Below are 26,283 nucleotides of genomic sequence, written 5' to 3' on the forward strand. Positions count from 1 at the left end.
GGTAAACACTGAGGAGAGAACGCAATGGCATTAAAGGGACAATGGAAGGGAGAATGCAAAATAATGATACAATAAAATGTACTTCATCAGCAATAACCTATTCTGATAACTAAATAGAAGTAGAGAAGTGGACACTAGTCTTTTTTTAACTCTAAAATCTATTAGGGTAACCTATTGTGAAACTGTTGCATACTCTGTGATATACACAGCAGCTACGCATGACTGTATTATTTTTTTGTTCAACAGAAAAATAAGATACTCATCAAATAAATAACTGTGTTTGTTTCATGTGCAGGTCAACATAATTCCAGTCATATCTAAAGCTGACACAATTTCTAAAGCTGAGCTGAACAGATTTAAGGTTAAGCTCATGAGTGAGCTAGTGAGCAACGGAGTTCAAATATATCAGTTTCCAACAGACGACGAGACGATATCTAAGCTGAACTCAAGCATGAACGTAAGTAAAGGACTTGGCCTGCCATTATAGTACAGCCATAGCTTGTAAATTACTTCTCCGTATTTACTACAGGATTGACTAGATGTTCATAACAATTACTATCAAAGTCAAAATCACTGATATTGTCACTTAAATGTAAAACAACCATGTTCACTCTAATTGGTACATTGGGCATTCAGCAGTCCGGTGCCCATCTCCCCTGCATTGGGCTCATCAGCATCAGACTGTGGAAAAAGAAGTATCAATTGAAATATTTCAGAAGGGAATTGAAGGACATATTTTCTTTCAAATTCCCAATTGTCTGTTTTCAGGGACTGTTTGCATGCCTTTTCCATGATACCCTCAATAAAAACTCTTTTCTGCTGGAGATTTTTATGTGTGTTCTTGTGGCTTGTGGCTTTGAGTTTGTTGCGTATTTCCCAGACATCAACCGAAAGTGTAATGGAAACTTTTTTTCAGAACCTATCATAAATGTGAACTGTTTGTAAAAAAGGTTTTCGTCTGCATTCAATATACGTTTTTCATTTTGTTTATTAATTGTGTTGTGGTAATCATTTGTCTATTTACCAGAAACTTTTGCTTCAGGTTTTTTGCTTTTCAAGTTTTTTTCCTCCTAGAAAACTTTACAAATGTATGTATATTTGCATACATAGGCGCAAGACTTTTCAGTACAAAAGTGTACCTAAATGATGGAAAAACTATCTTTGCAGCAATCACAAAAGGCTAAAATGGCTACATTTCATTTGTTTTCATTTTTTTTTTCAAATTTGTTTTTATTGAAGTTTTCTGAAGGAAGAGCATAGAAAAAAGGAAGAAAGGGAGAAGAAAAAGAGTAAAGGGAGAAAACACAGGCGACATGGTATCAATCATCCCCACACAGGGGGTGCTGGAGAACGCCACCACAAATGAGTACAGGGAGATAGCATATATGATCGTCAATGCTGGTGTAAGAGTCAGTGTTCACAAGTGTTAGCGGCATACTCGGACTTAAATCCCCGATCAGATGGTCCGCGAATTCGCCACAAGGGGCGACAGTCCCAACTAGGACGATACTCCCAACTAGTGGATGCAGCTGCATGTGAATCCACCATATGCGTCACCAGGCGCCAGGTAGTGTCGCAACAAGAAAGAACTAACAACCCCCACCCTAAACCCCCTCCCCCATTCCCCTTCCTCCCCCCCCCCACCCCCTTCCCCGGTGGTGGCGACCATTCTCTCATTCCTATCAAGCTCCCATACAATCCAGCTGGTTATAGTTGAAAAAGGTGAAGGGTACGTAGTGCGGAAGGACAAACTGCAGATGGGAGGCCCCGAGACAGAAACCGAACCAGGGGGCCCCATTGAAACAAGAAATTCTTAAAGTTACCCAAAAATATATCGGACATTCTCTCCAGTCTTAGTAACCGCCATAACCTCGCATGCCATAACGAAACTGCCGGTGCAGTCGGTTTCTTCCAGGCTGCTGCTAGCGTCAATTTGGCCGCTCCCAAACATAGCCAAATGATACGTTTGTCGGCCCTGGTCTGATGCTCCAACAAGGGATCTCGAAGTCCCAACAGGACATAGTCCATGGACTCCGGGATCGGGTAACCCACCACTTCCTTGATGTGGGATAGAATCTCAGACCAGAACGGCTGAATGGTGGGGCAGTCCCACCATATATGGCGGAAGTCTCCCAACATACCGCATCCCCGCCAGCACCTGTCTGAAGAGGACGGGAATATCCGATGCAGCTTGGACGGGTAGAGGTACCAATCAAACATAAGCTTCAAGTGAGCTTCTCTGAGGTCTATCGAGAGGTTATGTGCCTTTATGTCCCGCCACAAACCCTTCCATTCGCAATCAGGGATGTCTCTACCCAGGAGGGCCTCCCACTGTTCCATGTAGCGAGGTCGCGGAAATACCACGGTGTCCAGTAGTAACCTATAGAGGAAGGAGATCGTCCCCTTCATGGAAGACGTACGTAGGATAAACGCCTCAAATGACGTCAACGGCCTTGTGGCTGCATCTAGCACTCCCGCCGATGTTGCCCAATGCAGGAGCTGAAGGTGGTGAAAGCGTTCTGTGGGCGGAACACCATAGTCCCGCATACAATTTTGAAAGGTGAGGGGCGTCGCCCCATGGAATAAGTGAGTGAGAGCTCTACACCCTCCTTCTCTCCACAACTCGAAAGGTCCTTCCCGCAGTGCCGGGGGAAAGGACGGATTGAAGTGAATAGGTGTAAACGGGGATGGGAAAGTGGTCCAGCGATCATCGCAACTGACCGTATCCCAGACTTTCAGTACCGTGCTGGTAGGAGTGCTGATATAGGCATTCCTGGGCCGATCAGCCTTAGGTTTCCAGGCCAAATCCCAGATGGATCTTCCGGCCACACTCCGTTCCATATGTAACCAGTGCTTCTCTGAGAGTTGCTGGGACCATTCCACCAGAACCCGCAATTGCGCTGCCTTATAGTACAGGTGCATGTCCGGGAATCCCACCCCTCCCTCCCCCCGCGGTCGCCTCATCACTGCAAACTTTAAGATCTTCTTGCCCTCTTTTAGATCAGGACACTGAAGAAATGGAAGCAGTATTCTCCATGTGGCTACTTCAGGCAGCCGATGTCTATGCTCCTTACACTAACTTTCCACGCTCTCGTCCCAACGACGCTCATAGGTGGTTCTCACCTCATTTGAAAAGTCTTAAACTTGGAGTTCGTCAGATGGAGCGCAAGTGGCGAACAGACTATTTAGAAGTAGACAGAGTTAACTATTGCAAGACACGTAAGGACTATCAAAAACTGCTTCAGGAACACAAAACTGACTACTTCTCCAAAGAGATCCTTAATGCTCACAACAAATCTAAAGAGCTGTTTAACATCGTAGAGAACCTGAGTGCTAGCGACAGAACGTCTCTCCCGATAGCCCCTACTCAGGAGCTGTGTAACTCACTAAACTCCTTCTTCTCGGATAAAATCAGTGCTATCAAACGAAGCATACCTACTACTCAGTCCCCGCTTTTATTGACTGACAATTATCACAACACTGTGACCTTGAGCTCATTTCCCCTAGTTGACAGCATTACGCTGCTCAAACTCCTCGCCAAAGTTACTTCAGGTTCTCCTGACGACATCTGCCCCCCTTTTATCCTGAGAGAAGTGGGAGCCAGTATTCCGGAGGGTATACTTGCTTTACTGAATGGCACGCTCTCTCAGGGCAAAGTCCCTGAAAATTTTAAAAAAGCCCTTCTTATCCCCCTGTTAAAAAAAGTAGGTGCTAATCCACAGGACCTGCAAAACTATAGGCCCATCTCCCTGCTGCCTTACGGTGCCAAACTTTTGGAGGCTCATGTCTGTAACAGCATCTCCAAATTCTTGGAAGAATCAGAGTATTTTGCACCGAATCAGGCTGGTTTCCGCCCATGTCATTCCACCGAGGCGGTCATCCTCTCGGTGCAGAATACCCTGCGACGGAATGCGGATGAGGGAATACATCAGGCTCTGGTACTGCTGGACCTCTCAGCCGCTTTCGACACGGTCGACTATAACATCTTGGTCGACCGTGTCGAACAGGCAGGTCTCAGGGGCCTGGCATTGAGCTGGATCCGCTCATTTATTACGGGGCGCACTCAGGCTGTCAGACTCGGACCTTTCACTGCCCCCACCATACCCTCTACCTGCGGAGTCCCGCAGGGCTCTTTGTTATCACCCCTGCTTTTTAATATATATCTACGCCCCCTTTTGCACTCCCTCAGGAGGGCCAAAGTAACGATATTCAACTACGCAGATGACCTGCAGTTGATTTTCCCTTTAAACACCAAGGATGCTGTGGTTGAATTTCAAAACACTATGTCCCACATTTTGAAATGGATGAACTGCAGTCATCTGAAGCTCAACCCTGGCAAGCCCTCAGCTGGAACCCCAGCTTCTGGCCTTCCTGTATGGGAACTCCCCCATCCAAGTCATGCTCGGTCAAGAGTCTGGGAATACACATTAGCGAAACCCTCTCCCTCAAAAAACAAGTCGGTGCAGTTGTCTCAGCTAGTTTCTTCCAGCTGAAGAAAATCAAGAAAATTGCTAGCTTCTTTTCCCCGGCCGCTCTAACTCAGATAGTCATCTCCCTGGTTCTGTCCAGACTTGACTTCTCTAACAGCCTTTACCTTGGCATTCAAGCTGGAGAGCTCAAACGCCTTCAGCTAGTTCAGAACCAGGCTGCCAGACTCCTCCTGAACCTCTCTAAGAGGCAGTCTGTAAGATCCGGCCTGAAACAGCTACACTGGCTGCCTGTGGAGCAGCGTGTGGCGTTTAAAACAGGGTGCATTGTATTCAAATCTCTACATGACTCCGGCCCCCTTTTCATCAGAGACATGTTTAAGAGATATACTCCTTCACGTAATCTTCGCTCCACTCATAAATCTCTTCTGACTGTCCCATCCTACAAGCGGAAGCGTCTTGGAGGCAGCTGCTTTGACCTTCTTGCAGCTGGGTTTTGGAATTCCCTTCCCCTCCATCTGAAACTGAATGACAACATCCTCAGTTTTAGACATTCCTTGAAAACCTGGCTTTTCACTCAGGCGCACTGTTGAGCTGCTCCCTCCCCTGTGACCCTGCGCTAGCTCCTTCCTACAGCGCCATGAAGCCTCCGGGCATACGAGCGCTTATAAATACCTACTAACATTAACATTAACGAGAGCCGCGCCCGACCTCCCTGCCACACAAATTTCAGCATCAAGGTTTTAAGGCGACGAAAAAAATCCAACTCTACTGGTATAGGCAGAGCCTGGAAAAGATACAAAAATTTAGGTAGGAGGACCATCTTGATAGCATGGACCCTACCCAGCCAGGAAATGTATTTCGGCTTCCACCTCTCCAGCTCCACACGTACTGCCGCCAGCACTGGTGGAAAATTAGCCGCAAATAGCGCGCCCAAGGTGGAGGTCAGTCGGACACCCAGATGCAGCAAAGAGTTGGAAGACCATGAAAGAGGCGTGAGTGTGCGCACCCGTTCCACCTCTGTGGAGGGAAGAGTCAGGTTCAGTATGTAAGATTTATCAAAGTTAACCTTGAATCCAGCCACCGCTTCGAATTCCGAGAGCTCCGTGTGGATGTGAGGTAGCGATTGGGCCGGGTCCCCGACCGAAAGGAGCACATCATCCGCGAACAGAAAAATCTTATGTTGTTTACCCGTAAAGGGGAGTCCGATGATTTGCTCCTTCTCTCGGATTGCAAGGGCCAAAGGCTCAATACTGAGGGCAAAGAGGAGCGGGGAGAGAGGGCACCCCTGTCTCGTTCCGCGTGAGTGGGGGAAACAGGCGGATCTATGTCCATTTACCATCACTCTAGATGTAGGCTGGCTGTAGTTAGCACTGATAATTTTTATAAATTGGTGAGAGAACCCAAAGGCTTCCAGAGTACGGTACAGAAATCCCCAGTCAAATCGGTCGAAAGCCTTTTCTGCGTCAAGTCCCACCAACACTGCAGGTATACGGAACCTGTTGGCCTTTTCGATCAGATGGACCACCCTCCTCAGATTGTCATGAGTCTGTCGCCCCTTGATGAAACCGGACTGGTCCGGGTGGATGAGGGCAGGCATCAAGTCCTGGAGCCTTCTCGCGATGATAGAGGAATACAGTTTGGCATCCAGGTTGAGGAGGGCTATCGGGCGATGAGAGGAGCATTGGGTGAGGTCTTTCCCCGGCTTAGGGAGAATGGTGATCATAGCCTCGGCCATGGTCCCAGAGGTCCGTCCGTCGTTCGCCATCTCATTAAAGAGGGAAACTAGATAGTCGCACAGCTCCGCCGCAAACGATTTGTAGAAGAAGGCCGTGTAGCCATCTGGGCCCGGAGCCTTGTGGAGCTTCAGAGCCTTCATAGCGTCCAACACCTCTTCCCTAGAGATAGGGGCGGACAGCAGCGCATTCCACTCTCTGTAGACTTGTGGTAGAGGAAGGCCATCCAAGAATGCGGATTGGGCATCCCGATCTAGGTCAACGCCCTCATAGAGATCGGCATAATAGCGACCAAAGGTAGCAGCCATATCCGCATCTCGGTGTTGCTCATTCCCCGCTGAGTCCCGAATCCCCCCAATGTATTCCCTCTCCCTCTTGTCCCGTAGTTGCCGGGCTAAGTGCCGTCCCACCTTGTTCCCCTGCGAATAGGAGGCCCTCCTTAAGCGCAAGAGAGTAAATTCGGCCCTGTTGTTATAATGGGCCCGTAGCTTCCCCCGCACCGCAGTTAGAGGTCGGAGAGTCACTCGAGACGGATTTGATTTGTGCGCTTGTTACAATACTGCGAGTTCCACTTCCAGGTCCTCCCGTTCCTTCCTCCTTAATTTATTAAGGTTGGCATTGAGGCCCAGGCAGGTGCCTCGTAATGAGGCCTTACAGGCGTCCCAGGTGGTATACACCGAAGTGTCCGATGGTGGGTTAAGAGCCAGGAAGTCCTGAATGGCCTTCCTCAGCTCCTTGCACGCAACATCATCCCGTACCAGCGCCGCAGGGAAGTACCACTTCCGCCCCCCCCCCCCCCCTCCCATCGACCAGTGCAACCCGAGAACCACCAGGCTGTGATCCGACGCTAAGAGTGGAAACACGCTAGAGACACGGATGTCCCCTCTAAGAGCTTGGCTCACGAAGATATGGTCAATGCGAGAGTAAGAGTGATGGACGTGGGAAAAGAAGGTGTAATCTCTAGTTTGGGGGTACAGGAAACGCCAACTATCAATCAGTCCCAGGTCCCCCACCTGTTGTTGCGTTGCATTGGAGAAGACCCCAGTTCCCGCTCTCTGCGTACAGGAGCTGTCCAAGTCCCTATCCCATACCATATTAAAGTCCCCCAAAAGGAACAAATGTCCCTCCACAAAGTCCCTCACTCTTTCCAACAATGCCTGCAAAAAGCTATTCTGTTTATCATTGGGTGCATACACTACCACAAATGTACACATACGACCATACAGCGAGCCTTTCACCATCAGCCAACGGCCCTCCTTGTCACCACTCACCCCCCCCCCAGCCTGAAAATGAAGGGACGCCCGGAACATGAGAGCCACCCCTCTATGCTTAGTGGATGCAGACGCCCTATAGATGAGAGGGAAGTGTCTGTGTCGGAGTCTAAGCTCATCTTTCCTAGCTAGGCGAGTCTCCTGGAGCCCAACCACGTCAAGATGATGGTCCGACAAATACTTCCATAGCTTCTGGCGCTTCTGCCGGGAGTTGAGACCCTTCACATTCCAAGAGCCAATACTAACAGGCATACTGAGTCAGAAGGTCCCCATGCTGTGTGTTCGCCAAGCGGACCCGTAGTCGCCTCCCAGCTCTCCCCCGCGTCCATGCCAACCTCCCAAAACCAGCCTAGTCCCCGATCATCTCCGCCAAACACCCACTCATCCTCTCCCCCCGTAGGACCCAGAGCCCCGAGCCCCCATGAGCCAAGCAATCAACAGTGAGCATAGAGTCCTTAGCAGAACCCAAAACCGTGACAACGCTTGAAGAGAAGTACCAATAGTAAAGGCCAAATCATTAAACCTCCAGAGCAAACAACTCACCTCACATACATCCATTGGTCGCCACCACCCTTCCGTCCCCCCCTGCCCCGAACCCCCTCTCCCCCCCTGTGCACCCCACCCCAGGACCCCCCACCACCCTCTGCAAACAGAAGAACAATAGGAAATAACTCAAGGCACTGAACCTGAACAATGTACTTAGCAGTTCCAGTAGACCATAGTTCGTAAGGGCCCCTCTGGACTGGAATCGTGGTAGGGGTACCAACATAGTGACCCCCAGGGCCACAGTCCGGGGTGTCTTCTCCAAAAGTACAACCGAACCCCCCGGGACCATAGGGCCAGTGCCCCTCCGGCGCCGAACCACCAGTGGTTCAGCGATCACGCCGCTCCAGAGCTTTGTTGAGAATCTGCTAGCGTAGCTGAGGCCACCGAAGCCACCGCATCTCCCCTTTTCTGCAAACTAGCAGTGCGATCCGGCCGTCGCCGGTCCGGGGACGAACCAACTCTGTGCCAGGAGGATGACCGACGTCGTCTCCTTGATCGTGAGGTGTGTGCCTCTTGGGAAGGTGTGGCGTCATCCAGGCCCAACAGATCCTTCGCCACCTGAAGAGAGCGAATCTGCGCCAGCCTATTCTGCCAGCGAAAGATGATACGGAAAGGATGACCCCACGAGTAGGAGATGTTGCGTTCCCGCAGGAAGGCGGTCATGGGACGGAACTTCCTTCTCTTCTGAAGTGTCGATGCCGCCAGATCCTGGTAGAGCTGCGGACGGTGCACCCTGAATTGCAAAGATGAGATGGCTCTGGCCTTCCGCAGAATACGCTCCTTCACCTGGAAGTCGTGTACACAAACGAGGATGTCCGGAGGGGGTCCCCCTCCTCGCCTGGGCAAACCAACTCTATGCACTCTATCCATTCTTATGTCCTGTACATCCTCCTCGTCCAGAATCTGCAAAAACAGGGCCTGGACATAGTCACGCAAGTCCCCCGCTTCTCCGTCCCATGGGACAGCTAGAATGCGGATGTTGTTCCTTCGGGAACGATTCTCTAAGTCTTCCGTGTGGGTCTGCAGGTCCAAATTCTGTTCCGTGAGACGGATGATGTCTTGCTGCAGCTGGTGCACGTCGTTCGCCACACTCCGGTCATGATCCTCCAGCATCGCCACCCATTCGCCAATGCCATCCACATCTCTCCGCACCTCCCGGAGATCCGATGCCAGTTGAGCACGGAGTTCAGAGATGTCCTCTTTAATAGAGGCGAATAGCTCAGTCATAAAGGCCTTGGTGGCTGGCGCCTCATCATCCGATTGCTTGGACGACCCACTGGCTCCGGGAGAGGCCGGCTGCTGCGAAGATTTAGAGGCGCCATCTTTCCCAGGTCTCCCCTTACGAAGCGTGTTGGACATCGTGGAGCTCCGGTTGCGGCGCGAGGTCAAGGCGGTGCCTCACTCACCAGGATCAAAAGGCGGAACGCCGCTATGGGGTCTCCGAGACAGCCGGCCGTACAGCACCCCCTTCCAGTCAATCCAACCAGAGGTTATGACTTCTCCCTCTCCGCCAGAGAACCCTGCCAAGCTCTTCGCCGCAGGGGGCACCCGTGTAAGGGCTCCTCCGATGCACACTCCACTCCAGGAGGAGGGGGGGATCAATTGCCGTGAGGCCCTGATGCTGATTCAGACATGAGTGTTCAAGGGCAATACAGGGCCTCCCCACACATCCAGCCCAGGCCGCGGACGAGCGAAATAGGCAGGACCGGACTCGCTGGGCCTAGCCGATTGACGCCGCAGTCAGCGACCGCCCAGCCAAGATGGCGCAGTAGATGCTTCCCGCCAGGAGATGCTCCTTCAATAGTCAATACTATGCCCCTGGCAGCAGGCAGCCCGAGGCCGCAGAGTGCGCAAAGCCTGAGCCCGGATCTTCTGTCACTATAGGCCAGGGATTCACAGGCCTCGGACCCCCGGCTCCCGCAGTGTCCCTCCTCGCCCCCTCCGAGGGCTATAGCACATCCCCAGCAGGAGAAATAGTCCGGCCGGGAGGCCCGTTCAAATCGGCCCAGAAGGCGGCGTGGGCAGTACCGCTACCCCTGTTCTCGGTGGGTCCCCGGCCGCCAGATTCACCAGCGTCTGTTTTCCGGCCTCCTCAGGACACCTGATGGTGTGTCCCAGCTCCGGCAGGCAGTAGATTTGTCCAGAAAGCCCCGAGGCCGCTGCGACACTTCTCACAGCCGGGTCCGCGGCGCTGCGGAACTCAAGGTCCGGCCCCTCCTCCATGCAAGGCCGGTGCTTCCTAGGCCGGAACCCGCCACTCCTCCACCAGCCTTACCAGCGTTTTCCAGAGCCGCCGGCAGCACCAAGCCGCACTCCTCTGCGTGAGGCCCGGCTCACTCCTCTATTGGCCGCTCCAGGCACCTCTCAGCTCCGCCGGCAGCCCGGACCGCACTCCTCCGCGTCAGGCCTGACGCACCAACTTCCGTCCTCCGGCCGCAACCGGACACTCAGGGTAGCCGCCTCTCCCCCGATGGTGCGTCTCAGTCCCCGCCGGTAGCAGGCGAGACCGGGAAGTCCCGAGGCTGTCGCGGCACTTCGCCCCGATGAGTCCGGGCGTTGCCGAACTCAAGGTCCAGCCCCTCCCTCACGCAAGGCCGGTGCTCACAAGGCCGGAATCCGCCACTCCTCTACCGGCTGTTTTAGGCTCCTCGTAGCCCCACCGACAGCGCCGGACCGCACTCCCCGGTGTCAGTGACCTCCGCTGGCCTCTGGAAGCCGGTCAGCACCCCGTGAACGATGCTGTACAAGGCTGAGCTGGGTTGGCGCCGGAGGTACTCGAAAGAGCATCCTACTCCGTCGCCATCTTGGCCACGCCCTTGTTTTCATTTTTAAAAAATACCCAGTTAGACCAGTGTGTTGCAAAATTAGCAAAAAGTGAATAGAAACATCTTTCACAAGCTATTTTTTTTTATGTAAAAGAAAGGATATGAAGGGCAATGTTAGCACATAGCAAAGATCGCCAACTTTTTCTCTGGTGAGAGCTAATTTTCGTTCCTAAAAAGCATTCAGCGCTACTGCCTAAAATATGGGTATTGGATAAGGGTACCTAAATCTTAAGGAACATAAGCATCACACCTAGAGCATCCCAGTCCTGCTCCATGAGCATATATCATTAATGCTGCATGAGCTCTACAGCCAGGGCCACTGGAATTGTGATTCTGCAGCCACAGCTATTTTGAAAAAACAGATGAAAGAAAAGAAGAAAGACATAAATATAGCAATGAAAACTGGAAGAGAAAGAAAAGGAGCGGAGGAAATAAAAAGGAAGTAGAGAGAAAAAGTTAAGAAAATATGAGGAAAAAGGAGGAAACAAAGGTGGCAATAGACAAAGAGACAAAGAAGGAGAGGAAGACCACAGAAGAAGGAGGAAAAGGAGGATGAGCAAAAAAGCCAGTGAAAAAAATAAAATGCTGGAAAAAGAGTAAAGTAGTCAGAAAGGGGAGTGAATATTAGAAAGAAAGGGAGTAGAGAGAACGTTGGGGTGAGCGCATGATAGAGGGGAAGAGAAAGACAAAAGAGTGAAAGAAAAAAAGAAGACATGAGAAACAAAAGCGCTATCTGAAATAAGGGTGAAAGAAAAGAACGAAAGAAATAAAGCAATGAAGAATGGAAGACAAAAAGGAAGGAGAGGAAGAAATTAAAAGGAAGTAGAGAAAGTAAAGAAAATGTGAGGAAGCAATTGACAATGAGAGAAAGGAAAATAAGGAGAGGATGAAGCAAAAAAGCTAGTGAAAAAAGAAAATGCTAGAAAAAGAGTAAAGCAGTCAGAAAGAGGAGTGAATGAGAAAAAGGAAGGTAAAAAGAGAGAAAGTTGGGGTGAGAGCATGAGATAGAGAAAGATGAGAGAGTGAAAGATAAAAGGAGACAAAAGACATGAGAAACAAGAAGGTGAGAATGAGAGAATAAATTATATGAGAGAAGGCAGGATAACAGACAGAAGAAGAAAAAATACTAAAAGAAAGGAGAAAGAAGAAATGAAGGAGAAAAGGAAAAAGAGTACAAGAAAGAAAATAGATAGGAGACGAAGATAAAAAGAGGTACAAAAAGATAACCATGAACAAGGAAGAGATAGGGTCTGATTTAGATCTTGGCGGGCAGGTAACTATGTCACAATGGTGACAGCCCGTCAGCTGAAATATAAATCCCATAGGATATTATGGTATTTATATTTCGGCCGACTGGATATCTGTCACTGTTGTGACTGAGTAACCAATCCGCCAAGACCTAAATCAGGCCCATAGTCCGAAAGAAAACAGAGTGAAGAAAAGAGAAAAAGATAGCAAGTACAGTACTGGTTGAGAAAGAAAGAGGTAGAAAAAAGAACAAAGAAAAACAGTGAAGGAAAAAAACAAGGAGCGTAAGGAAAGAAAGCAGGAAGGAAAGAGGGGAAGAAAGAAAAAATTACAAAGAAAGAGAGTAGGGATGGAAATAGAAGAAAGGAGAAAAGGAAAGAAAATGTGAAAGAAAGGCAGTAAGAAATTTAAAACAAAAGACTGGAAGAAAAAAGAAAGACAAGAAGTTGAGAATGAAAAAATAAATTAGGAGAAAGGAGCAAAAGTTTGGAGAAACGAAAACAAAAAAATGGAAAGCAAACAGGAGCCAAATAAAAGTAACAACCAAAGCAGAAAAAAGGACAGAAGGAAAGGGAAAGAAAAAAAAAAAATAGCAATCACTTAGCCTTAATCACTCATTTTATGACTAGTGGGCTGGAGGTTGAAGCAATTACCCGAATTGTGTTTACTGCATATAAATTGAAACTGTACACTATTTTAAAGGACTTATAGCTTTAAACAGTGTTGGAGGGTAATCCGTATATATGTTAATGATGGAGGGTGGATAATCATTAGCTATGTTCAGCAATTTGTTTTTTGTTGGGTCTAGAACTTCTGTTACTCCATAGTTTAATTGCATCTTTTTTTAATCTTTTATTTCAATATATTTTACAGTTATACCTTAATAACAGATGACCCAAAACCATTTAAAAAATATCTTCTTTGACCCAGGAGCGGGAATAATCAAATCTTTTGAAATCTGAATCTAAAACCAGAAATGTGTCTTTGCTGTGTGTCTGCTTTGCGCATTTCTAAATGCAAGAGGCTTGACTGATGAGATAAAATATTTTTTAGGCACAGCTCCCTTTCGCTGTTGTGGGAAGTATGGATGAAGTCAAGGTTGGTAACAAAATGATGAAAGTTCGCCAATACCCCTGGGGAGTTGTACAAGGTAATCACATATTTTGTGTTACACATGTGCACATATGTTGTCTTTCAAGTCATAATTGTAAATGGATAAATCCCAAAATTGCTGCGCTCTTCTGTTCGTATTCTTGCTGTCTGTAGATGTGGGCTCCCTTGGACATGCCCTTGTATATGGCCCTACTAGTGCAGTTTGTGTATGCTCATACAAAAGCAAATTCCACAAATTCAGCATGAAAAAGCAATGCATGTGATTTCTGTACTCTACATGTAGTGTGTCAACTAAGTTCTCCAATTTATTTAGTGCACTTGATATAACTAAAAGGTATCACGTGAAAATCATTTTGGTCTATCCCTTTGTTGTAATCATTGAGATCTCATTATACATCATTGATTTTGGAATATTGCAAATCATTTTTTTCTTCAATATAGCAATTTTGGGGATTGATAAAAGTAAACGCATCTTATGTTGGGACCACCACTTCACCCTGAGGATGTTTTATACATAGAATTATAGATGGGCAACTCCTAGCAGTTGTGAGTTGCATCACATGGACAAGCGCAAAGCTTGAGTTGACTGCGATGTCACTTAAAACTACGAGGTGAAAAACACCCCGTTATTCACTTTTTAGCAATCTTTAATGTTGTGCTACATATGGCCCCTTCAAAGCTTTTTATCCCTGCATTTGATTGCAATACAGGGGCAGAGGAGTAATGGGGGAGCCAGTAGAAACAATACTCCCCTTGTGGAAATCAATCAAAACATTCCTGTGACTTTCAATCAACTAACCACTCACTTCTGTCAAGCCTCAATGGTTTTATCATACCCAGGAAGGTACCACATCTACATTAGTTATGCTCTGAAACTTTTTATTACTATTATTTGTACAGAAAATGGCACATCACAATTCATTTATAAACTTTTTGCATGATTAAAACCATACATCATTAACAATTGAGTTTTTTTTACAATTATAAGCAGAAATAGAACATAAATCAGTAACCCCTCAAGTCAGCGCAACAATTAATTTAAAATCATTTGTAACAAATGAAGAAAATAAGCAGGGAGAAAGATTCACAAGACAGTACATAGTGATCAGTTCCAGTGTTGCTGGCCAATTGTAAATTCAAAGATGTAATAGGTTATGGTTCTTATTCCAAAACCTCTCACAATATTGCAATGTGTAATAGATCTGGCATAGCAACAGATCACATCAATGCGCTACGGTGGCACTTATGGTATAGTTCCACCTTCAGGACAGTACAAAACTATAAATCTCCCAGAAACATTCACAATGAGACGAATTAAGACCTCCATAAGAGAGAAATCACAATGGCTCCACTGTTTATTTTTTACCCATTAAAAAGTAACAGTGCATGCAATGTTACAATGGTACCTAAGAGTACCTGTAATAGTTCAGTCTGCAGACAATATTTAAATTGGAAGGTAGCAAGCATACCGTCTTTTATTGTCTGCCGCTGCGCCTTAAAAATCATGGTGTCCATAAATCTGACAGATTATCAGTTCACGTCCCTTACTAGACTCCACACTCTGGTTACTTTTCGGGATGTCCCATCTTTTTCCATGTGTAGAGCCGAGCAAGCCAGGCTTCACTTGTAATCACAAACACGCATTTTCTCCTTTTGGGAGGCTGCCCTGTCAGGGTGACTTTAACAAAGCGGGAGCGGAGTCTCCTGCTAAAATGTATCTACATAGCACTCCAGCAAAGAAGCAAGTCAAAGCCTGATTCCACTATGTAAAGCGCTTTATTTGACAAAAGTGTACTTGGCAGTCTTCTGCAACAAAACCCAATACGTTTCAGCTCTTCCTGGATCCCTGGTCATGGGTGAAATGGAAGTGGCCTCTTTTAAAAAGACCACGTTTTTTTGTTTTTTTTTTCACAACAAATTTTATTGAAAGATTGCACACATGGCGCAGCACACCGCAATCCGGAGAAAACTGCAAATCAAGTACACAGCATCAGACGGTTGGCAATCCATGTATCATTTGAAATAAACAATAACAGCAAGACCCATTCTACACCCCCGCCCCTTATCCCACCCCTAGCCCCAACTTCCCCCTCCCGGATCCCTCCCTACCCCGCCGCACGATATCATCTCACACTTTAAAAACATTCTCCGAATAGATAGTGTACACTCATCTTCCATTGCAGCCCTTTCATATCGTCCCCGGGTAATCTTCCTGTTCAACTGGTGGGTCAATCCATAGGTCCCTGTAATCCTCCCAACGCTTCCATATGTTATAGTGTTTTCTTGGGCAACCCCGGGCCTCAAATATTGGACGCTCCAACCCCATACAGAAGTCTAGACCCTTTTTCCACACCTGAACTGAAGGCGCCCGGGGATCTTTCCATGCCTTAGCCACATCTTTCTTGGCAATGGTGAGGTCTAGCAACAATAGATGCCTTTTATATATGTTGCCCCCCACCCCCTCTAGGACATGCAGTAGACCCAACTGTGGAGTACAAGGAAGTTCCCATCCCAGAACCTCAGACAGACTGTTCCAACCCCCCCCCCAGAACTGGACCAAGGAACCACAGCTCCAAACCGTGTGTATCAGTGTCCGCACCTCCCAGGCACATCGAAGACAGTCTGGGGACACAATCCGGCCCGCCCGCCATAATCTTTCCCTTGTGAAATAGACTCTATGAAGGTATTTAAATTGAATGAGTCTCAAGCGCATCGCAATTGCAGCACCTCTAGGGGCCTCAAGCGCCTCCCGCCAATCTTCTTTCTCCAATGTCCTGACATCTCTTTCCCAGGCTTCCCGCAGTTTGTGCAGGGATGTAGAGCAGTGTGTTACTAGAGTCTGATATATGCGGGATATCTTCTTATACCCCAGGTCCCCCATAAATATCTTAGCCTCTAGCGGGCTAAATTCGGGTAGAGAATCGAGGCCCTCCAGGCTCGGTGTAACCACATGTTTTAAAGACTTATTGATTCATTTAAATAAGTGGTCTCCGGGCTGATAACAGCTTGGGGGAGGTGCAGCCCCCTCATTTACCTGGGAAGAAAGTGCCCTCGGGGATGGGGTCCGCAGGACCAGGCCCTATGCCTACCCCCCGTGCACATCGCCTTCTACCATGTGCAGTTTGGGTTGGCTGTATGGGGATGAGATGTCATGAGAGATGTCATAAATTATGTTGTAGCACATGTCATGAGTGACCTCATATGTGAGGTCATAAGCAGTGCTTGGCTGGGGTGCAAGTTATAGTTAGCGCTGCTAACCATAACTGGTAAATTTCTGTTTTGTTTAGTTCAAAATGTTAATGTTGTCACTGACAAATTCACCTAGTTAGAATGTTACTTTAACCTTTGGTTTTTTCATTGAATTACTAAGGTTTAAAAAAAAAAGTCCTTTTATCATACCTAACTGTAACGTTACTTTAACCTTTGTGGTTTTTTCAGTGAATATATATATATATTTATCCAGTATTAGGGGTGTCTTTCATAGATTCACATGCCTGAATCATTCCCCGTCGTCGAGACGGGAGCCTCCGGTAAATAAAAAAGTAATGTCCATAGACATACATAGAGAGAAAGGGTCCAAGGGTCTCCCCTTAGTAGCCTTTCCTTGTCCTTATGTAAAAAGGACCAAACTGACATAGTCAGCCAATCAGCTCCGACCTCCCTCTAGAACCTTCCTGGGAGGAGCCTCAGTCCCTCAGATTTTCTACCGCACGTTGTGCTAGGGAGTCTCCTGCCTGAGCTCTCCTCAGGATTACTCTAATTTCACCAAACTTTCTTTGAAAGTGTTCTCTGGAAACTCAAAACTCTTCAAGGACTTCTTCAGCACACTATCACTGAAGTAAGTGTGTGTTTCTCCTGCTCTTTCCATGTCTGACTCTGGGAAGAAAGCCCTGTTCAGGGCCTGCTCTTCCTGCAGCAGGAAAAGAATACATGTGGATGATAAGCACGACCTGTGCTTGTATTGCCTTTACCCGGACCATAATTCGGAGAAATGCGCAATCTGTCGGTCTTTTCCAAAAAAGACTGTGAGAGACAGGGAAGGTCGCCTTCTGATTTGGCTGGACAGGCTTAAAAACAGAGACAATCTGGACTCCTCTGTGAGCAGCGTTTCCAGGACATCTGCTGCCTCAAACAAGAGGCCAAGGGAAGCTTCCCCGGGCCCCTCAGACACTCCTCCTACGAAGACTCACAAAAAGTCTTCAGAGGCGAGATCTGCGTCATCTTCAGTGTCTGCTAAAGAGGATAAAACCTTTAAAATGCCTGCTCCGTCCTCCAGACAAAGCCAGAGGACTACTTCAGTCAAAACCACCGTCTCTACCACGTCAGCGTCGTCGCCCTCAGCATCGTCGACGATGACTACGTCCTCCTCCTCTTCAGGTAGACCTGTTTCTTCAATTGTTCCACTAACATCGTCGTCGACGACGAAGACCATGTCGACAACGAAAACTACATCATCGTCGACGCCGTCACCGGCGACGAGCCCATCGTCGTCAAAACCGGCGACGACCAGAGTGTCGACGAGAGTCTCGTCGACGAGACCATCGTCTACGAAGGCACCGTCGATGAAGACCACGACTTCGCAGTCGTCGACGACCAAGATCCCTTCGTCCACCTCACCGTCGACGAAGACCTCGTCGACGACCCCGTCGACGAGAGACTCGTCGTCGACGACCCCGTCGACGAAGATCCCGTCGACGAAGATCCCGTCGACGAAGACCCCGTCGACGAAGACCCCGTCGACGAAGACCCCGTCGACGACGGACTCGTCGTCCAATGAACCATGGAAAAAATCGAAACTGGTGGAGGCACCGTCCATGATGCTGCCACCGTCGACGATCCCCTCGACGACGACCAGCTCTACCATACGGTCTGGTAAACCAAGCAAACCACTGATTACCCCGGAAACGACGTCTCCAAGCAAGGTGGACAAGCAACCACCTCAAGAAATTTTCCAAAGCGAGGAATCCGAAGAGGATGACCATCTGGATCCCGCTACTTCGGTCTCAGAACTTCACATAAAATGTCAAAGCACTGATGAGGAACTGGAGGACTTCACCTACCAGGAACACTCCGTCCAGGCCAGTGTCCGCACTGAAGTCACCCCCATGATATGCTTACCAGCGACACTGGTGGATGACTTACGACTTCTTGTACAAGACTACAAGCAACGCTTTCCGGAGGCTAACAGAGGTGGCCAAGCGCCTAAGAGTCCCGCACCAGGGGACAAGGGAGATCAGACACCTCCAGCTCAAGGACAGGTGTCCGCACCGGAACGCACTCACCTTCACCACCAAACCCACCACGACGTCCAGCCTCAAGTGGGGGTTTCTTCGGACGATGAGGAGGAGGAGGAAGAACTGGAGGAGGGAGAGGTCCAGGAGGTTCACTCAGACCACTCGGACCAGGATGAAGAGGATGAATATATAGCATCATCCCCAGCCTCACCACAACCACGCCAAGCGGACTCCCCCCCGGTGGACATTGCTGGCTTCCACAAGCTGGTGGAGAGAGCGGCGAAGAGATTCCACATGGTGGTGGAATCCACGGAAACTGACTGTTTCCTGCACGACTTTAAGGAACAGACTCAGAAATCTACAAAAGCTGTTCCGATCATAGAATTTTTGTGGGAACAAGGAAAGAAGTTAATGCTAACTCCTGCTTCTGTGCCGGCGGTGGTCCCACGCCTAGATAAGAAATACAGAGCACCACTCACTGCGGCGGCTTGCCTTAATGGTCACCCCAAACCGGACTCGGTAGTGACGCAGGCGGCCCAGAAACACTCCCGCAACCCTTCCTCACCACTGTCCGCTCCCCGGACAAAGAGGGCAGAAAACTTGACACGATTGGGAAACGTTTCACATCCACATCGGCCATGTCCATCAAGGTGGCCAACTCCATTGCCTTGCTGGGGCGTTACAATCGCCAGCTGTGGGAGGACATTGCCCCTTACATGAAGGAACTGCCTGATGACGTCCAGGGTGAGGTGAAAGCGCTCCTCGCGGAGGGTCAATCTTCTGCAGCGGAACTCATAGACTGTGCTATTGACGCAGCCATGACAGGCTTCCGTCAACTTGCGGGAGCTGCTGTACTGAGACGCCAGGGATGGCTAAGAGCGACTTCATTCCGCCAAGAAGTCCAAGCAAAGGTTCTGGACATGCCCTTCGACGGCCAGCACCTGTTTGGAGAAAAGGTCGACGAGGCTCTACAGGCCATTAAGAAGGACACAGACACGGCAAGGGCACTGGGCTCTCTGCAGTCTAGAAACCAGTCCTTTCGGGGCAACAGGCCCAGAGGTCAGTCCTCCTATCGAGGCTCATATCAAAACAGGTCCTCGTCCTCGTTCTCCTACAATCACAAGGGCCAGTACCAACACAAACAACAGCAAGGCCGTCAATCTTCATTCGGAAGATCAACCTACAGAGGTAAAAATACCAAGAGGGGCGCTGGCGGCCGCCAGTGACCGACTACTCCAGCCAGTCCAAACACCATATCCATCCTTTCAAATTGGAGGAAAGCTGACCCATTTCCTCCACAATTGGCAGTACATCACCACGGACCGGTGGGTTCTTCAAATTATTCGATTCGGCCACTCTCTCGAATTCACCTCCATCCCTCCCAATACCCCTCCACGCAGACGGACACACAAACATCCACGCCTGCTTCTGAAGGAACTTTCGACAATGCTACAAAAAGGAGCAATCGAAAGGGTTCCGGCATCCTCAAAGGGGAAAGGATTTTACTCCCACTTCTTTCTTGTACAACAAAAAGAAAACAAGTGGAGACCCATCCTGGATCTACGGGGACTCAACACCTTCCTGCGGAGCCAATCGTTCAGGATGGTGACGATTCAAGAAATCCTGGGCATTCTAGAGAAAGGAGATTTCATGGTATCACTGGATCTCCAGGATGCATACTACCACATCCCCATCCTCAAAAATCACCGGAAATTCCTAAGATTCGAGGTGGCGGGCCGTCACTATCAGTTCAAAGTCCTGCCGTTCGGCCTCAAGTCCGCACCGCGCATTTTCACGAAATGCCTTGCGCCAGTGGCAGCCTTCCTGCGTCAACTGGGCCACCAAGTCTTCCCCTACCTAGACGACTGGCTGGTGAAAGCACCCTCACCTGGGAACGCAATCACGTCCTCCAACGCCTGCACCAATCTCTTTCAAAATCTGGGATTGACGCTCAATCTCAAAAAATCATGCATGATCCCCGCAACAAAGATTACCTTCCTAGGGGCCATGTTGGACACGGTGTGCACAAAAGCCTTCCCCTCAAAAGAGAGGACAGACAAGATCTTATCTCTGGCCACGGCTGTGGCGAAGACAACGCACCTGAAAGTTCGGACTTACACCTCCCTCCTGGGGATGATGTCTTCCTGCATACTCCTCATTCCGCACTGCAGGCTCAGAATGCGGCCCTTACAGGAGGCACTCGCGAGCCAATGGACCCAAAGCACTGGCTCCTTCGAGGACATACTTCGGGTCACACCAAAAATTTCCAAAGCTCTACAATGGTGGACACATCGCCGGAATCTAACAGTGGGCTTACCGTTTCTCCTCCCAGCATCACCGCTGGTGATAACAACGGACGCCTCCCTAGAAGGATGGGGCGCGGTGCTCCAGGACCTACAGATCAGCGGCAAATGGGACTCTCACGAGCAATCCCTCCATATAAACCTCTTGGAACTAAGGGCAGTGTATCTGGCTCTTCAAGCCTTCTTACCCCGCATCCAGAAATCCCCGGTGCTCGTCAGGACAGACAACACCACGACGATGCACTATCTAAACAAACAAGGGGGAACACGTTCGCTCTCGCTCTCACGCGAATCACAGACGATCTGGAACTGGCTGGTGCTGCACGAAATCCAACTCAAAGCAGAATACGTCCCAGGAAAGGACAATACCATCGCGGACGCCCTGAGCAGGCAAAAGTCCCTCTCCCACGAGTGGGAACTATCGGACAGCGCCCTCACTCACATCTTCTCTCTTTGGGGAGTACCAAACATCGACCTCTTTGCCACCAAGAGGAACGCCAAATGCCCGTGCTACGCAAGTTGGCATCCCCAACCAGGATCACTAGGAAATGCGTTTTCCATCGGATGGTACAGCGTCTTTGCATACGCCTTTCCTCCATTCCCGATGATTCCACGGCTCCTCAGGAAGATGAAGGCGGAACCTTGCACCCTGATCCTGATTGCCCCGTACTGGCCGAGGCAACACTGGTTCTCGGATCTGCTTCGACTGTCCATCAGATCACCGATTCGCCTGAACCAACACCCGGCCCTTCTGACGATGTCCAACGGGCAAGTGCAGCACCCGAACCTCCAATCGCTCAAATTATCAGCCTGGCTCCTGAGCACAGAGAGTTCGGTGGCCTGAATATCCCACAGGACTGCAGGGATGTACTAGCCAAAGCAAGGGCAGACAGTACGAACAAGACCTACTGTCTCAAATGGAAGAGGTTCTGTATATGGTGTTCAGACCAGGGCCTACGGCCCCTCGCCATCACACCTGAACAGATATTACCATACCTCCTGCATTTGGCCCAGTCGGGACTGGCGCATACGTCCATCAAAGTTCACCTGGCAGCAATCTCGAGGTTCACCAGAACGGTCACAGGACCTTCCCTGTGGTCTAGTCGACTGGTCAAACAATTCCTCAAAGGGCTATACAGATCCTTCCCGAGACCTCGGAAAGTACCTCCCACGTGGCAACTTAACCTGGTACTCAACCAGCTCATGCGTCACCCGTTTGAGCCCATTCACAGGGCATCTCTTCAACACCTCTCATGGAAAACAGCGCTCTTGCTCGCTCTAACTTCGGCCAGAAGGGTTAGCGAACTGCAAGCCTTGTCCATTCAGGAACCATATCTGCAATTCAGACATGATAGGGTGATACTTCGACCAAACCCTAAGTTCATTCCTAAGGTGCCCTCGGACTTCCATCTCAACGAACCATTAGTCCTTAGGTCATTCTTTGCCAACCCTTCCACGGCAGCGGAAAGGTCGCTGCATTCTTTGGACCTTATGAGGTGCCTAAAGTTCTACCTGGACAAGACTAAGGATCTCAGGAAATCCTCACAGCTGTTCGTGGCATACAGCAGGCCACGAATGGGCCTACCCCTCACGAAGCAGAGTATCTCCAGATGGATCTCCTCGGCGATTTCCTTCTGCCACGAAAAGGCCGGCCGGCCTTTGAATGACCGTGTTCTGGCTCACTCAACCAGAGCGATGTCTACGTCGGCAGCACTGTTTGCTGGAGTGCCGATCCTGGACATCTGCAGAGCGGCGACCTGGAAGTCACCGCATACTTTCTCCAGACACTACTGCCTGGATATCGAACTCCAGAAGGATGCGGCAGTGGGCCAGGCGGTGCTTCGCCATCTCTTTCAGTAAGGTGAGCCTTCCTACATCCCGCCTTCCAGTTATGCACATTATTGCTCTGATGATATTATGTCTAAGCTGTCTCTTTATTGTATGATATTATATGCTGTATCTACTATGACGGCAGAGCAACTCTGTTTTACAAATGTGCTACTATGATTGCTAGCTACTCTGATTCAGGCATGTGAATCTATGAAAGACACCCCTAATACTGGATAAGAAATGCGTTACTTACCTGTAACAGCAGTTATCCAGTATTGGTGTCTTTCATAGATTCACATGCAACCCTCCCGCCTCCCCTGGAAGGACTCACTTCCCTCTCGGAACTATATTACGCCAAACCTAGCTGGGTGCGTACGAAAATCTGAGGGACTGAGGCTCCTCCCAGGAAGGTTCTAGAGGGAGGTCGGAGCTGATTGGCTGACTATGTCAGTTTGGTCCTTTTTACATAAGGACAAGGAAAGGCTACTAAGGGGAGACCCTTGGACCCTTTCTCTCTATGTATGTCTATGGACATTACTTTTTTATTTACCGGAGGCTCCCGTCTCGACGACGGGGAATGATTCAGGCATGTGAATCTATGAAAGACACCAATACTGGATAACTGCTGTTACAGGTAAGTAACGCATTTCATATATATATATATATAATTAAATACGGCTTAAGAGACATGGGCTAGTTTAATTTTTGGTCCATTTGAAAAATTATTTCCCAATAGGGAATAAAAAACATATATGAAAAGAAATAATAAATATCTGTCTCAAACCTCTCCTTTAAAATGAAAGAAACCAAAGGAAGCACAGGCTCATTGTAAAACTTAGGCTATACAGCCAGCCAGAATTAAACTGACACTGTCTTTCCTCCAGTGTCCCATCATGCTCCAGGAGTGACTGTTAAGTCAGTTCATTTTTCCTGGTCCTGTTAGCAAAATCCTGGTGCACTGAGCTCCTCCTTGTTTTTATTTTTGCTCTAATGGCACACCTAATATTTATGTACCACTTACATAAAGACATTCACAACAAAAATAAGTAATTTGGTAAGCGAATAGTACCACTGCAAAGCTCAAAGCTGACCTCCAAAAACTAGGGACAACCAGACCTTAGATCCCTTGACTTTAAACTTGTGACATGGTGGGTCACCATTAATAGGGAAAGCTTCATAATTAATGAGGCATACAGAAAACATCCACAAAATGGCACATCATGCTGAACAAACACACAGAAATGTCTGCTCCCCCTTTCAGCAAGCTAGAGATAACTTTGTAGTAAAGGGATCTGCTGTGTTCAACATCTTGGGATTGAAGTTAGAGATGGCAACTCTACCCACTCTGGTATAGAAGTGAGACTCTAGTAATTCTGCCTTGGATGCAAATTAAGTGGGCCTCCTGATATTGGAGACTATTTTGCTAAGGAGTTAACCCTCATAGAGTGCTCAGTGATCGACATCTTTCTAACCCCCAAAACTATTTTCAGATCAGTACTGTTTGCCATTTATCGTCTACTCCTAGCAAATCGAGACAAACAAGGCCACATTTTGCAAAAAATTAAAACAAACAATGGAAAGCTTCAAAAGATAGTTTGATCTTTAAGGAAGCACACTAGTGAATGTGCACAGAAAATGGGGAAAGTGGAACTAAACATGTTGTAAGTGAAGGATGCTTTCATAAATAACAACACAAAAGATCAAGAAGCGTGAATGTTTGTTTGTGGACGTCCATGATGCTCAGTGATGTAGAGAATGGCACCTGGTGGAACAAACTGTAGGTACTCGGTCTGAAAGTGGTGTGTAAGTTATGGCTTTGGCGTAACTTTACAAGGAGTACCTTCCCACGCATGGTAAAACAAGTGAACTTAGTTCAGTGCACCAGAGATGAATGTGAAAGACAAGTTATTGTAGACTCTTAAAACACTATTCGATGTGTAATTGACATAGAAGTATTGCTTTTGGGTTACTAACAATCCCATGAAAGCATCAGGGGCATTGTGAAAACAGCAACAAACATTTTTTAATTATTTGCAGTATCACATACACTGTACTACACTTTTACGTTAAAAGTATTTATTAATATAGGCACAATCTGTTTCTTGGTCGTCTGAAACCACTATATGGAATATTATAAAAACAGCAATGAGACGACGTTATAAATAACGAGAATAAAATAAAAGTTTCTGGCGTTTTTAAAATGTCATTAAGAACATAACACCCTAATGCCTACTTCTGTACGCTATAGTATGAGAGAATGAAAGGTAGAGCGACTTGCAGTGTGGAGTTTCTAAGGGAGAAGAGACTCACTGCATAACTTGTTGACAGAAAAAGCTGTCTTTATCAGCTGGGGCGTGAAAACAGCATTCGCTGCGAAGGGTAAACACCCACTGCAGTTAGTTGGTCTTCCTCTGGGACTTGGCTCTATCATCTTCAGGTGTCAGGTGAGATGCATCAGTGTAAAGTGCACTGGCAGAAGGTGCAACCGTCTCTGGCAGAATCACAGGCGATGCTCTCGGCAAAGGACCTCTCTTGCCAAGTGGTCAAGTGGCAGTCCTTCTATCCTAAATCTTATCAGAAATTAGAATTTCTGGCATATGTTTAGGAGTGTCTGACACAGATTATGTGCATCAAGGTATGGGTCCCAGACATTGCCTTATGAACATATAAGGCAAAAATGCATCAATTCAGACTACATTATTTTGGTTATATGTCTATATGTGTTACATTGTGAGGAGGAGACATTTGACACAGACTAATGTTGCATTGGATGTATCTATCATTAGTCGAAGAACTTCACAATGTCACAGTTCTCAGACAGATATGGTTTGGCGACATATGCGTTAAAAGGCTATGTCTATTGTCTAAGTTGAGGAAGATGGCAACCTCCATGGACTAAGATGGAGTTGGGCCTACATAGCATGGAGTTGGACCTTATGAACTTTACATCAAAAGAGGAGTTGAGTGCAAGGACCAGAAGAAGTTAATAGAGGACCTAATTACAGCTAGACTTTCCAAAATGTGAACATTTGTAACCTTTCTAAAACATTTAAATGTGCACAAGTTCCTTTTAAGCATGTGCAGAGAAATAAAGTACATCCCGGAAACTTGATCATTTTTGTCTAGAACTTAATTTTACAAGATCAGATCTGCCAGCTTGGCCCATGGTTCGAAACTTTGAAACAGCCCTAGTCCTCAACTGCAAACTTAGGCTATAGTAGCTAGCAAAGAGTGTCAGATCTAGGTTCATTTGGAGCTTCTGACTCAATTCTGTCGTATATTCAGAATTTCATTGTCAAATTTTCAGCACTCTAAATTGGCTTAGGTGGCAAGTAATGCTTTATAAAGTACCTAAATAAATAAGCTCAAAATCTAAACATGTGTTAGTAGACTTAACATACTAGTTGAATCAAGTAATTAAACCAGTAACAGATTTAGAGTTCCAGGTGTATTTGTTTAGGTGTATTTACAACAGCTAGCTAATATTTAAGTGCTGTAAACCTTATGGGAACGTCTTACACAAGTTTTGAAAAAGGGGAGTTGCCCTCCAAATGAGTACCATATATATTAGTAGATGTGTTGGATGCTTTATCACGGTGGAATGGAATTGAGAAAATTATGCGGAATCATTTTTAGCCACTTGGTTAGCTGGTTTAGGTTGTGAGATGTAGCAGTCAACATTTTACATTCATAGCAAAGAATATATGTGGCAAAGTTACAGCATGGCATGCGTCTTTAGAAATTAAGTAC

The 26,283-nt window shown here is 47.8% G+C and overlaps 1 protein-coding gene across 2 annotated transcripts in view; it reads left to right on the forward strand.

Annotated features, from left to right (window-relative positions):
* Window positions 1-26,283, forward strand: part of LOC147697203 (septin-10-like) — a 348,351-nt gene that overhangs the window by 207,865 nt on the left and 114,203 nt on the right. For both annotated transcript variants that reach the window (XM_086934272.1, XM_086934273.1), the window contains exons 6-7: window positions 296-457; window positions 13,107-13,203. In XM_086934272.1, the coding sequence (XP_086790398.1) occupies window positions 296-457; window positions 13,107-13,203 (259 nt within the window). The remainder of the gene's footprint in view (window positions 1-295; window positions 458-13,106; window positions 13,204-26,283) is intronic.

This window comes from Lissotriton vulgaris, chromosome 8 (genome assembly GCF_964263255.1).
Source record: "Lissotriton vulgaris chromosome 8, aLisVul1.2, whole genome shotgun sequence".
Classification (NCBI taxonomy): domain Eukaryota; kingdom Metazoa; phylum Chordata; class Amphibia; order Caudata; family Salamandridae; genus Lissotriton; species Lissotriton vulgaris.